The sequence below is a fragment of the Macaca thibetana genome, chromosome 19, assembly GCF_024542745.1.
Source record: "Macaca thibetana thibetana isolate TM-01 chromosome 19, ASM2454274v1, whole genome shotgun sequence".
Classification (NCBI taxonomy): domain Eukaryota; kingdom Metazoa; phylum Chordata; class Mammalia; order Primates; family Cercopithecidae; genus Macaca; species Macaca thibetana.
In genome coordinates, this window is record NC_065596.1 from 18,119,690 (window position 1) to 18,134,061 (window position 14,372).

At 50.1% G+C, this 14,372-nt stretch overlaps 1 protein-coding gene and 1 long non-coding RNA gene across 10 annotated transcripts in view; one reads left to right on the forward strand and one right to left on the reverse strand.

The window, feature by feature from the left end:
- Positions 1-674: 674 nt before the first annotated feature.
- Positions 675-2,916, reverse strand: LOC126942910 (uncharacterized). The gene is made up of 2 exons (XR_007721634.1): positions 2,775-2,916; positions 675-1,151 (listed from the first exon to the last, which is right to left on the reverse strand). It is a non-coding gene; the product is annotated as an uncharacterized LOC126942910 (long non-coding RNA).
- A 108-nt stretch (positions 2,917-3,024) lies between these two features.
- RANBP3 (RAN binding protein 3) overlaps positions 3,025-14,372 on the forward strand; it is a 62,339-nt gene continuing 50,991 nt past the window's right edge. For 2 of the 9 annotated variants that reach the window (XM_050770342.1, XM_050770343.1), the window contains exon 1: positions 3,076-3,229. In XM_050770342.1, the coding sequence (XP_050626299.1) occupies positions 3,208-3,229 (22 nt within the window). In that variant the 5' untranslated portion in view covers positions 3,076-3,207. Of the gene's footprint in view, positions 3,230-14,372 lie in introns of all 9 variants that reach the window. The other 7 variants (XM_050770344.1, XM_050770346.1, XM_050770345.1 and 4 more) reach the window with 6 other exon arrangements.

Consider the following 14,372-nt stretch of genomic DNA (forward strand, 5'->3'; position numbering starts at 1 on the left):
AAGTATCAAGTTCATTAAAGCTCACACCGTTCAGATATGGTAAAGGCTGCGAAGACCTACCCAAGAGAAGTTTGGGGAAACCTGAAAATAATGAGACCAACACCCTAGGAATGAGAGATGACCTGAGTTCTACACACTGTGGGCGACCAGGGGGACTGACATTCGAGCTACTCTTAGAGAATTTCTTTGTGGTTTTTTTGTTTTTGTTTTTGTTTTGAGACACAGTCTCACTGTGTTGCCCAGGCTGGAGTGCAGTGGTGTGATCTCGGCTCACTCCAGCCACTGTCTCCCGCATTCAAGTGATTCTCCTGCCTCAGCCTCCCAAGTAGCTAGGATTACAGGTGCCCGCCACCATACCCAGCTAATTTTTGTATTTTTAGTAGAGAAGGGGTTTCACCACATTGGCCATGATGGTCTTGAACTCCTGATCTCAGGTGATCCACCTGCCTCAGCCTCCCAAAGAGGCTCACGCCTGTAATCCCCCCACTTTGGGATACCGAGGCAGGTGGGTTGCTTGAGTGCAGGAATTGGAGGCTGCAGTGAGTAATGATCACACCACTGCACTCCTGCCTGGGCAACAGACTGAGACTCTGGTATTAGTGATATCACATTAGTAACTTAATATAGGCCATGACTGAAGTATTTACACCAAGAAAATCAGCAGACGCTACAAATCAGGGTTCAATTTGTTTTATTAATTGTCTTGTGGTCTTAAGGAAGTGATAGAAAAATCAGTAAAATTTACAATAAACTATATACACACACATAAATACATACTAACAAATACATTCTCCTCCAGAGAAGCTGTTGTTAAATATTTACCACATCCCACTGGCTGTTCAGAAAAGTATAACAACCATGTAAATAGCTCTAATGTCATAGCTCAAAAGTAGCCAGAGATAATATATAAATGAGTAAGCATGGCTGTTTGCAAATGAAACTTTATTTACAGACACTGAAATGTAAATTTCACACCATTTTCACATCAAGAGATATTCTTCTTTTGGTATTTTTTTTTTCCCAACCAGCTAAAAATGTAAAAAGTCAGAGGGCGTGGTGTCTCATGCCTGTAATCCCAGCACTTTGGGAGGCCAAGGTCGGTGAAGCACCTGAGGTCAGGAGTTCGAGAGCAGCCTGGTGAAACCCTGTCTCTATAAAAAAAAACACAAAAATTAGCTGGGTATAGCGGCACACAGCTGTAATCCCAGCTACTCAGGAGGCTGAGGCAGAAGAATCACTTGAACCCGGGAGGCGGAGGTTGCAGTGAGTCAAAATTGTACCACTGCACTCCAGCGTGGGCAACAGAGACTCCAAAATAAATAAAAGAAAGGGAAGGGAAGGAAAGGGAGGGAGGGAACAAGGGGAGGGAGGGAGGAACCATTTTTAGTTCATAGGCTATATCTGGACCACAGATTGTAGTACTCCTCACTCTCTTTTAGATCATACTCAAAAAGGTACAGAGCTGGGACTCAAACCTAGGTAAGACCTGAAATACAAGGTCCCAGGCAGAGAAATCAGCAAGTACAAAGGCCCTTAGGCTGGAATGAGCTTGTGCTCCAAGGACGGAAAGACCCACATGGCTGAACAGCAATGAGCAAGGGGAAACAAAGTGGGGCGTGGGAGCCAAGTTCAGGGGACTTCATAAGCCTGAATAAAAGGTTTAGGATATTCCAAGTTCAGCTGAGAGCCCTCTGGAAGCACTGAGTGGCCTTGATATTTCTGTTTTCAGTCTATGTGTGTATATATATATACACACACACACACAAATATATACACATATGTATATATCTGTGTGTGTATATATGTATGTAGATAAAAACAAAGTATTTATATCTATATATATGGGGGGGTTCTTGCTCTGTCCCTAGGATGGTGGCAGTGGCACTGTTGTCATAGCTCACTGCAGCCTCAACCTCCTGGGCTCATGTGATCCTCCTGCCTCAGCCTCCCGAGTAGCTGGCCTGCACCACCACACCCGGGTAATTTTTGTGTTTTTGTAGAGATGGGGTCTTGCTCTGTTTTCTAGGCTGGGTTTGAACTGAGCTCAAGAGATCCTCCCACCTTGGCCTCCCACAGTTCTGGGATTACAGGGGTGAGCTACCGCATCAGGCTGGTTACATTTTTAAAAGACTCCTCAGCCTGCGGCCATGGGCAGAACAGAGCCTGGGGCTTCCAAAGAATGCAGCAAAGTCCAAGTCTTCCATGAGACTGTCCAAGTCTTCCATGAGACAGATAGGGACGATGTGGCCTAGGGTGGTGACAGCCTGGCTGGGGAGAAAGCGTGGATCTGGGCTGTATTTTGGAGGCAAGGCCAGGTCCGAAGGATTTGCTGACAGATTCATAGCAGGCGAGTAGAAAACAACTCCAGGGTGTCCGGGACCCTCCCATGAGCCTTGCGAGTGAGGCTGATGGTCCCATTTTCCAGATGGGGAACCTGGAGGCGCGCGGGGTCCAACACCCTCCCATGAGCTTGTGAAGTTGATTCTCGTGGCTCCGAGGGGTCGAGTTCCACGCGCCGGGTCCCCCCTGCCCCCCGCCAGCACCTGCGTCCCAGGGCTGCGCTCCCTCCTCGCGCCTGACCACGACCCCCGCCCTCGCCGATGAGCTCTGATTCCCCCCAATCCCAAGCACCCCGCGCCCTCTCGCCACTTCCCCCGTGGTTTCAGGAAAGCGTTTGCTGAAGGTAACGGCTCCTAAGGCGGGTAAACTGAGGCAGGAGGTAACACGTCTCCCGCCCGCGCGTGTGGGAAGCCGCCGCAGGCCCGGGGGTTTACCTGGAGGAAGACCTCGGTTGAGGCGTCCTGAACTGCTCACTGTCCCACCGCGGGGGATCCCCGGAAAACGAGCGGGAAAAACGAGAGCCTCAAGACCCGCCTCGCGCCGCGCGGCGCCGCCTCACTAAACTTTCGTCGCTGCCACTGCGCATGCGCCCTTCCCGGCCCTGTCCCCGCCCCCTCAGTCGGCGGGAAAAGGAGGCGGGAGACGGCTCGTGCGCAGGCGTGTGTTGGGAGCGCGGCCCCGCAGGGCAGGCGGCTTGGCCCGGCAGGCGACCTGAAGCTCGCCTCCGCGCGGCGCTCAGCGCGCAGGCGCGAGCTGGCCGCCTCACAGGGAGTAGGCTTGTTAAGTGCGCACGCGCGGGAGTTTCTGGCAGAAAGCAGGCGAGCCTGGGCCGGCGCGGGGCCTTGTGGGAGGGCTTAAGGAAGTAAAATGGCGGACCTGGCGAACGAAGGTAGGGGAGGCGCCGTCGGGGACCGGCTGGCGGCCGGGGAACGGGCAGCGGGAGGACCAGAGGCCACAAGCCTGTGGGGGGAACACCGCAGAGTGCAAGGGTTTCGTCCGCTTCAGGCTAGCACCCTGGCGGGCCCTGCAGCCGCCCCCTATTGCCTCCCCTCAGGTCGGGCTCACCGGCCCGGCCCATCACTCCCGGCAGCCTCGGCCCCTGCAGCCGTTTGGCTAGAGGAGCCGGGAGGCCGTCGAGATCGCAGCCCTAAGGGCCCTCTGCGTCGCAGCCAAGCTCGGGGCTGAAGGGGGCGGGAGTAGCGGCCCCAGTGCTTCGGCCACAGATGTAAATAGACCTTGGGGCCTGGTCGTGGCCCGGAGCGCGCCACGCTCCCTCCCCGCCCCCTCGTCCTCCGCCACCCGGCGTCTCCCCTTCCCCGGCCTGGCTGCCTATCTCCTGAGCCCGTGAGGCCCTCGTCCTCCGTGGACCAGCCGCACACCGCGGCCGGAGGAAGCCCAGGCCGTTTTCACCCCGTCCCCGCCCCGAACTTCGGCACCCACTTCCCGCCAGTTCCCCCCGGATCCTTCGGGGCGCCTCGTCTCCCCCTCATTTAGGCCCCGCCGCAGGATCTGGGCCGCCGAAAGCCCTGGCTGCTTTTTGGTCCTTTTTGCTGCGCTGCCAGACAGAGACCGTGCGAATCCCTCCTCTGTGGAGCGCTGACAGCCCACCTGAGTGTTTTTGACAAGGTTACACTTCCAGATCCCCCGAGAAGGCACCGTAAGGCTGATGTCTGCTTCCGTCCACAGTCGTGTTGCCATGGCTGTAGCTTCAGGACTTCTGAGGCCTATTTTTAGCTCCCCCCTCTTCTAGTTGCACAAATGCAGGCAATCTCTCTACCTGTCTGGCCCTGATTCCCTCATCCGGTGCTCCCTGTAGCTGGAGAGTTTTCCATCCCGAATTGCACTAATGAATGAATTATGATAGGAAGTGCTCGGTCTTGTGGAGCATTTAGGGTAGTACCAGTTAAGGTGCAAAGTCCTGACATACTGTTTTCCCTGGGAGGAGGTATAGATACTGTTAGCCCCATTCACTTGATGAGGAAACTAAGTCAGCCTGGTTACGTCGCTTATCCAAGGCATGTCACACAGCTGGGAAGGAGCAGGGATGTGAACCAAGGTGGCCTGGCTTCAGATGCCAGACCACGGGGTCTCGGACTTTTAAAGATTCTGATTCTGTGTGGTGTTGGGCGGGCGCTGGGCATCTGTACAGGAAGCAGCACAGGTGGGCTCCCTGATTCTTGGCCATTTTATTCTATTTTATTTTTTGAGACGGAGTCTCGCTCTGTTGCCAGGCTGTGCAGTGATGTGATCTCGGCTCACTGCAATCTCTGCCTCCCGGGTTCAAGCGATTCTCCTGCCTCAGCCTCCCGAGTATCTGGGATTACAGGCGCGCGCTACCACATCCAGCTAATTTTTGTATTTTTAGTAGAGACGGGATTTCACCATGTTGGCCAGGATGGTCTTGATCTCCTGACCTCGTGATCCACCCGCCTCAGCCTCCCAAAGTGCTGGAATTACAGGCGTGAGCCACTGCGCCCAGCTGCTACATCTCTTTTTTTAAGATAAAGGAGCCCGTGGAGGGTTGCAGCGTTCCAACTCATGAGATCTAGTTACAGAGGGAATGGGTAAGTGGGAATCAATATGACATATTTTATGTATTTACATCCTGAGCCCATATAGTTTCTTGAACTCAGGACTCATGTCCAGCATCACATTTGGACATCTCCATTTGGATGTGTCATAGGCTTGTCTGGAGCATTTCCAAAACAAAAATCCTTATCTCCACCACACCCACCCATCCCATGGTCTTTCACCCATTGTAGTTAGGCAGGTCCATTCTTTGAATTCCTCAGCCCCCAAACCTTGGAGTCATCCCTGGTTTCCCTCTTTCTCATACTCCACAGCAAATTCTGTCATTTCTACCTTAAAATTATTTCCAAAGGGGGACCACCACTTCTCCCCACCAAGACTGTCAATGCTTGGGCCCCTGTTCCCTCCACCCTTACCCTTCTGAAAACTTCTCAACCCATAGTGGGCCCCAGTGCCTAACTGTCCTTCTCTCTCGCCACTCTCCGCTGACTTGCTCTTTGCTAACTACTCTAGCTTTTTCAGTTTTCCTTGAATGTTCCATACACTCCCCGCTTTTAGCCTTTTCTCCTACTGATTCCTCTAACTGAAACAGTTTTCCCCCAGATACCCCCGTGGCTCACTTCTTCTGGTTTTTACTCATATGTTACTTTATTAATGAGAGCTTCTCTGGCCACCTATTTCAAATTATATCCACGTTCTCTATTCCGTTCACCTAGCTTGATTTTCCTGTACAGCTCTTACAATCCAGCATGCTAGATGTTACTTGCATGTTTGCCTCGTGTACGCTCCATGAGGTCAGGGATTTTTATGTCATGATCACTGATTACCCCCTTGCATCTAGAACGGTGCCTGGCACAGAGTAGGTATACAAGAAATATTGGTTGAATGAATGAATGAATGAATGAATGAATGAATGAATGAATTCACCAGTGAGGACCCTGTTGTGAGGAATACATTTGAGCACAAAGGGGAAATTATGGATTGCCCTTTTCCAGGTGATACTCTTTCTAGCATATGCGGTACACGTGAGCTGTTGGTTGTAAATGGCATAGTTGAACTGGTAAGGGCCAAAGAGAGAAATGGAATGTTTTGAACTTCACTTTTTTTCCCTAGTAAATGCCACACTCACCTAGCACGTTATCCCTGACACTAGTTCAAGGATCGCTGTCCTGAGGAAATCAAACCTTGGTGGACTTTGTGCCTCACATATTCCTGCAGTCCTTTAATCAGTCATGGTGTTTCTTGAACACTCCATTTCTGGTTTTGGCTTGTACAGCCTGCCAGGATGTTTAATTTCGTATTCACTGTGTAAAGTGGGGCCTCCTTGCCTGCGCCTTTTGAAGTTTTAGGGACTGCCCCATGGTCATGTGTTTGCTCTTGCTGTTTAAGCTCTAGTCAAATGCCCTCTTGGCTTCTGTCTTTCCAGACTGAGATCTTAAGTTGCTCCACCCTCACACCAAGTCCCTCCTCCATCCATTTGCCATCTTTTTTCTCTGGGCCAGTCCCACCTCTGTGTCAGGCTAAGCAGCGGCTGTCCACATGGCTGGGCATCAGTATCACCTGGGGAGCTTTCCTGAAGCCACAGATGCTCAGTCCCCACGCCCTGCAGATTCCGATTCTCTGTGGTGTTGGATGGGCCCTGGGCCTCTGTGTAGGTGGCAGCACAGGTAATTCTCATGCGTAGCCAGGGTTGAGACCCTCTGGTTTGAGTAGTAGAGGGTAGATGTCCTCTGCTTGTATATGAGGAAATGTTTTCTGTTGTGTAAAGCATCTTGTTGGATCTCGTCACCATGGTGATCGCCTCATGGATGGTGACAACAACTCTCACAGCCCTTCCTGTGGTTTGTGACTTTTAAAGTCCACCTGAGTGCTTTTCCTCTCAGAGAGTGTGTGTGCATGTGTCACCCTTGCATCCAGGGATAAGTCTCCCCTGCTTGGCATTTCCCCATTGATACCTTCCAGACTCATTACTTATCCTGTCTCTGGGGTTATTCTGCATTGTAGGCAGCATCAGGATTTGAAAGCAGAGTTTTGTCCCTGGCAAAGGTAAAGAAGACTGGGAAGAGGATGAGCAAAGCACATTTGAACTCCAGGGAATCTTGGATTCTAGATCCTGACATGAAAGGCCCTGTTGGCCTGTGGACTATGTGTGGTGGAAACCCGGGAGATGGTGTGAAGCAGGGCTCTCACCTTTGTGTGGTGCAGCTGACATTTTGATCGTTCTCTGTTGGCGGGAGGGGGGCTGTCCTGTGCATTGTAGGTTTAGCAGCACAGTAGCATCCTTGAACCTACTCACTAGATGCCAGTAGCACACACCTCCCCTCACTCCCGGGGTCATCATGACAACAGAAAAAGTCTCCTGACATCCCTGGGGAGTGGGGGTGGGGAGGTTGCAGAATCGCCCCCAGATGAGAGACTCACTGGTATCGATGGTGGGGACGCAGGCTTCGGTCCTTATAGAGAACTGGGTTTGTGTTTTAACTCTACTGTCCACTCTGAGTCATTTGGGGCAAATTTCTTAACCTCTTTGAACCCCCGTTTCCACACCAATAAAATGGGAATAATGATAACCATACCCACCTCGTGGTTGCTGTGAGCACTGAAGGAATTAATGCAAATCCAGTATTTAGTACCAATCTCTGCTCATGGTAATAAACACTCAGGTTGCTGTTTTTACTACAGTGCACTCTGCTCTAGACACATTTAGCTTAAGGGCTCAACAAAGTCTCCATTGTGTGGGTGAACCTGCCCCACTCAGAGTTGGCCCTGGACTGAGCCCCTGGCAGGAGACCAGCAGGGCCTGGGCTCTGGGTCCTCCTAAGTTCTGTCCTGCCTGTCACTTAGTGATCCCAGGGATCCCAGCCTCAGCACTACAGACATCTGGGGCCAGGCATTTCTCTGTTGTGGGCGACTGCCCTGTGCACTGTAGGATCTTAGTCAGGATCCCTGGCCTCTACCCCACCAAATGCTAATGGCATATCCCCCTCCTCACCCCTACCAGTCATGACAACGGAAGTGTCTCCAGACATCACCAGTGTCCCCCGGGGGGGCAGAATTGCTTTCAGTTGAGAACCACTGATTTAAAAGCCTGACCAGGTATAGAGTTGAGAGATTTTTGAGGATGGTTTGGCTTCTCTCAGTTTGCACCTTGTTGACTTCAAACTTAGCCCCTGAGAGGATGAGATGCAACTGAATTTGTATTGGTTAGCTAGAACTGAAATAGTTGGAACCTATCCTAAACAACTTTTGGAAAATTTCTCATGAATCTGTGATAAAAAACTAATTCTGGGATTTTTGCTGAGAGCAGAATGTGTGTTTTCACCTCCACTGTGCCTCCTGTATCTGTAGCAGAAGGGGCCTGATGGTACCTGAGGGGTGTCCACACTGCAAAATCTTTTACACACTTTGAAGAGACTTTCCATTTTGCCCAGGATCCTGCGTATAGACAGAAAAGCCCTCACTGCACTTCTGCAAAACGTTTCAAACAAGTCTTCAGGCTGCCTTTCCATTTACCAGAAAATGGGATTTTCCCGGCACCCTCGTGCATTCATTAGGTGTTAGAGTCAACCTGGGTCTGGTGTGTGCTCCTCCTCTGAGGTGGTTGGAGTGAGCAGAGGCAACAGGAATGGGGTGAGCTTCGAGTGGCATTTGGAGGAGTTTGGGGTGGAGAAGGGGGGTTGAATTCTGACCTCCTAAGTGAGTTCAGACAGTGAATAGGCCTGAGTGTAGTGGGAGATGAGGGCCATTTCAGGAAAGTTGAGATGCATTTGGGGACTCTGAGAAGAGAGTGCCATTTGTGAAAACTTAACAGAGAACCACAGAACTGCAGAGATGGCTGGTATTGGCTTGGCCAGGCATTTGGTAGCTCTCCATGGTACTATGAAGCAATCGTGAGGCAGCTGGGCTTGCATCATTATCTATTCAGGGTCTAGTGGTGGTGGTTTCTGTTTTAAGGGGTCTGGTGGAGTGGTGTTCTCTTTGACTCTCCCCTACGCAGTAGAGAATAACGTGGCCTGGGACTTCCGGGTAAAGCTCCTCACCACCACCTTCCACATGTCCACAGTTTGCTTCCTCCTTGGTAGTCTTGGCACTTAGAGCTGCCACACAGCACTAGCTGTGGATCTCAGCCCCGGATGGGCTTCACGCTTGTTTAAGGAGGTTGTCAGGGAAAATCAAAACTGCTGCCTGGGCTGCACCATTGGAGATAGTTCCAGTAGTTCTAGGGTGTCTGTGGTTTTAAAGAGCTCCACAGATGTTTAACAATGTGAAGCCAGAGTTGAAAACCACAGGCAGAAGTTGCAAACTTGCTTGAAGGGCAAGCAGACCTATTTCGTTTGGCCCATTTAGGTTTTTGTTTGTAATTAGGAGCCAACACTTAAAATTCTGAGATTTCAGAGGGGGAAAAATCATATTTCTGATTTCTCAGAAAACAGCAACCACCCTTGGCCTGCGTTCTTACACAGCGGTGATTTGTCAGCGCTAAGGCACAGCTGCGCCTGTGGATAGATTAGATTGGATACTGTGGTCCCCGCCATGTTGCTTGGGGCCTGGCCCACTTCCTTCTATTCCTGTGCCTGTGACCTTGGTTGGTATTTGGGTTTCAACCCTGTTATACAGACTCCTAGACTCTGCATCCTCTTCACTTAGAGTGCTCGTTAGCTAGAACCTTAGCATAAAGCACCTCATGGTCTGTAATTAATTCAGGATTTAGTGTCCTTGGAATGCTAGAACTCGGAGAGCACATGGCAGTGGTTCTCAGAGATGGTCCGGGGCCCTGCAGCCCCCAAGATCTTTTCAAGGGGACTGCAAGTTCAAAACTATTTCATAACGACACAAAGACATTATCTGTCCTTTTTTTCCACTCTCATTCACTTGAAAATGGACAGTGGAGTTTTTTTCCAGAGGTTATTGGATGTGTGATATAGCAACAGATGAACTGCAGAAGCAGATAAGAGAATTCAGGCTAGGCACAGTGGCACACACCTGCCGTCCCAGCTACTCGGAAGGCTGAGGCAGGAGGATCTCTTGAGCCCAGGAGTTCAAAGCCAGCCTGGGCAACATAACAAGGTCCCCTTCTTTAATAAAAAAGAGAGAGAGAGAGAGAATTCAGCTGTCTTCTATTAAGCCAGACGTTAAAGAGATTTGTCAAAATGTAAAATAATGCCACTTTTCTCACTGATTTTTAAAAAATATTTATTTTTCATAAAAATGTATTATTTAGCTAAACCTTTCTGGAATTTATTATAATCTTAAATATTTTGAAATTATCTTAGGTTTGATTTCTAATATGGCATCAATAGTAGTTACATCCCACATTTCCAAAAGCTCCTGGGGATGTTCGGTCATTGACAAGCGTGGAAAGGGATCCCAAGACCAGGAAATTTCAGAACCACTGCCATGTGCTACCAGAGCCACAGTGCACAGTACGGGTTTCTCCGCTGCCTCGCCAACATCGGGAGAATTCTAACCCGGGGCTGACCAGCAGGTTCCTGTTGGCAACTTGTGGCATGGTTGGAAGCACCTGGATTGGCTGTCGTTGGTTTGTGTCTTGCCTTCTGCCCTAGAACCATGGGCAAGTTGTCTGACCTTAGCTCCTGCATCTGTAAAATGGAAACGATGATACACAAATCTGAGGATTGTGGTATGAGAGAGAATATACTTCTGGTAATTGACCTGCTGGAATGTGGAGGTACATGTCAGTTACTGCCAGCTGTGATTCTCCTAATTGGATGCCTGCGTAGAGAGAAAGCACCCTGTGAGTTAGTTATACCAGGGTTTTTCCATCTCAGTATTCTTTACATTGGGGCTGGTGGTGGCCATCTTGTGCATTGGAGGATGTTGGGCAGCCCCTCTAGTCTCTACTCATGTGATGCGATAGCACCCAATCCCACCCATCCGCTCCCAGTCATGAGAAGATAAAAGGTCTCCAGACACTGGTCCAGTGTCCCCTTAGTGGCAGAATTGCCCCCACTTGAGAACATTGGGTTATAGGATTTCACTGACACCCAAAAGACTTTGTGCTCCATAGTTATCTAACCTACTGAGGTCCTAGCAGCCTGTACACATTTAAAGCCACAGTCTGAGTGGGGAGGGAGAGAGGAGATGAATCCCAGAAGCTGGGGTGAGGGGTCACCCTGGTTTGTGCCATCTAATCTATTGGGGATTTATTTTGGTGTATAATGTGAGTTAGAGATACAGCTCAAATTTTTTGCCCAAGATTAATGCAAGGTGTCTTACCCTCAGCTCGGTTGACATTTGGGCCTGGGTCATTTGGTGGCAGGGCACTGTTCTGAGCCTCCTAGGATGTTGGTCAGCATCTTTGGTCTCCATCCACTAGATATCTGTAACAGTTTCCTCCCCACCCCCACAAACATGACAACTACGATGTCTCCAGACTTTGACCAGTGTCCCCAGGGAGATGAAGTTATTCCTGGGTGAGAACCACTGGTCCACAGGATCAAGGGAACCTACCCAGGAATAAATTAATTGCCAGCTAGAGTTTAAGGCCCCTCCTCCCAACCTTCTTTTTCCATTCTGGCCTTTTGGCGGCTAAGTAGGCCTCAGTGGACATCGTATCCTTCTTGAGGAAGGACAGTCTTTTCCTTGACCTTTAACACTGCCTCTGGTCCAGGGTGAGGACCTGACAGGATGTCAGGGCTGGAAAGAACCTTCAGGGATGCCCTGAGTCCTGGCTGCACCATTTCACAGGGGCTGAAGCCCGAGGACATGGAAGCAGGTAGGGCTGGCTAGGGCCAGGGCGCCTGTCACCAGCCGTGGAGTCTAGGAATTCATGCTTGTCCTTCCTGGTGAGTCAGTAAACTCGAGGTAATGGGCACTCGTTCTTCCCTGAAAACTGAGCGGCGTAGGGCACTGCGTTTCACTGTCGCTGTTTATGGTGTTCAAAGAAAGGGAGGAAATTCTAGAGACAGTAGTAGTTACTCCATACACATGTTTAGAAGGCAGGCCTTGCCTTTTGCAGTAAGTTTAAAATGCCTTTGCTAAATTAAACTCCCCCAGGTTTGCCACAGAGAATTTTGGGAACTTGTTTACCCAGAATTAATTCCCGCGTTGCATCTGTGAGAGCAGAGCGTGAGTGGAAAACGGTCCTTGAGAACTTGCCTTTCTCTGGGGGAGAGGGTGAGAAAACAGGCGGTTACCCTCTGCTTGGAGGAGAGAGGATGTTTTGCAGCATTCATGGTGATGGTTACTGGGTCCTGAGAGTTCAGGGCCTGGGCCCCAGCCTTTACACTGGATAAATCCAGATTCCTCAGCATGGCCAGCAAGGGCCTCCAGGCTCTTCCTTTCCTTAGAACCTTTGACTTGGGGTCTGCTCTGCCTGGGATCTCTTGCCTTCACCTGGCTCATACCTGCTCACCCTTCATGTGTGAGCTTCAGCGAGGCCTTCCCCATTCACTCACTCTCTTCCACCCTCCTGCGGTATTTTCTGTGCGGCACCCAGCTCCAGAATTACCCAGTTATCTCTGCACACAGCGGGTACTTGTTTGTTTTCTCTTTCCCAGTAGAGAGCTGCGGCCTTGTCTGCCATTTCTTTCCTGTTTCCAGTGCCAAGCTCGGCACTTAGCACAAGTCTGCGCTTGGTAGATCCTGCTGGTGAGAGCAAGGCTTGGCCGCTCGGCTCAGCCTGCCTTCAGATCCCGTCCATTTCCTGTGACCTTAGAAGGGCTCAGGCATACTGAGCACCTGAGCGTTTACCTTGAGTGTCCCAGGTGTCCAGGCAGCTCTTGGATCCAACCATTCCACCCCTTAAAAGGGGTCAGACTCTGACGCATTTGTCATTGCCGGGCGCTGGCAGCTGTCCTTGAATCCAAGGCCCATGCTTTAAGGTGGCATCGATGTGTTTGCAATCTTCTAAGCATAATAATGCTACCAGTGCCAGTGGGGAATCATCCTGTGTGCCAGCCACTTCCCCAAACACGGCGTGTGCATCATTTCATTTCATCCTTGCCGAAGCTGCCTGGGATGAAATAACAGCCCTTATATGCAAATGAAGACATTGTGCCCGAGGTACATTGTCTGGTCTGGGATCCCAACCACAAGTGTCCAGGGCAGGTTTGAACGCACACAAAGACTGGAGCCCGCGCTCTACAGTATCATCAGTTTTGCTCTGCTGCCTCAGCATAAATTCTGTAGTTCTTGGCTTTGCTTCTGGTAAGCTTCTGTGTAGAGAGGGGATTTCTGTTGTCTCTACTGGAACTTTCCCCGAGTCTTCAGCCACTTGCGTTGCCTCAGCTGTGTTGGTGTCACACCACCTAGTGGCGGAGTGGCAGAACAGAAAAGTGCCGTCAAAGCTGGATCCTCCATCTCTCCATACAGTTTTTTCTTTTTTCTTTCTTTTCTTTTCTTTTTTTTTTTTTTTTTTTTTTTTTTTTTTTTGGAGACAGAGTCTCACTCTGTCACCCAGGCTGGAGGGCTGTGGTGCTGTCTCGGCTCACTGCAACCTCCACCTCCCGGGTTCAAGTGATGCTTGGGTCTCAGCCTCCCGAGTAGCTGGGATTACATATCCCACCAGGCCCAGCTAATTTTTGTAAATTGGTAGAGACAGGATTTCACCATGTTTCCCAGACTGGTCTCAAACTGTTTTCCTCAAGTGATCCACATGCCTCAGCCTTCCAACATGCTGGGATTACAGGCATGAGCCACTGTGCCCAGCCATCCATACAGTTGTAGGCAGAGTTGCTGACTTTGTATAACTTTATGGAGTTTCTGTTCAGAAGTACAAGTTCTGCCCCCAGGGGCTTACCGTCTGGGTGGGGCAGGAGTGGAGGCTTAGAAGGGTTTGGCTGCAGGGCTGATAAAGGTAGAAATAAAGAAGGCAGAATGTGGCTTGGCCCTCATGGGGTGGAGTGGGATATGAGGAGGATGTCATGGGGATGTGGCTATGATAAATGAGACTAGATATGTAAAGTACCTACCTGGAGTCCAGTAAAGGCCTTTTAACAAATGCCTGTTGCCCCTGCAATGCTTGTTGGAAGTGTAAGTATCTGGTGGTGAGATTAGAGTGGTGGAGATTGGCTTGGAGTTTGGTAGTTGAAGGTAATGCCAAGAAGATGAGCATTCCAAAAAGAAGTACATAAAATGTAAGATATCATCAGCTCCAAAAAGTGTGTCCCCATAATCTCCATGAGACCAGTTGAAAGTTACAGAAATATATTGGAGTATTGAGAAAAGAATTGAGTCATCCAGGGTCCCACCACCTTCCACTAGCTGGGCTGGAGAACCCTGAGCATGCTATGCACAGAGACCCACAGAGGCGTCACCCAGCAACTGCATGTTTGAGATCAGCTCCATTCCTCACCAGAGCAGTAGTCGGAGGACAGAGCTGACACGTCAGTGACAGATTTACCTTTGTGCTGTGGCACAGAACTGTTTATAATAATTTCTGAAAAATATAAATGACTTGAAGGGTTGTGATCGTGTCACCAGATTACAGGAGCTTCCACATTTTAATAGACTGTTATTTGTGTTGGCGAGATGCTTTCCAT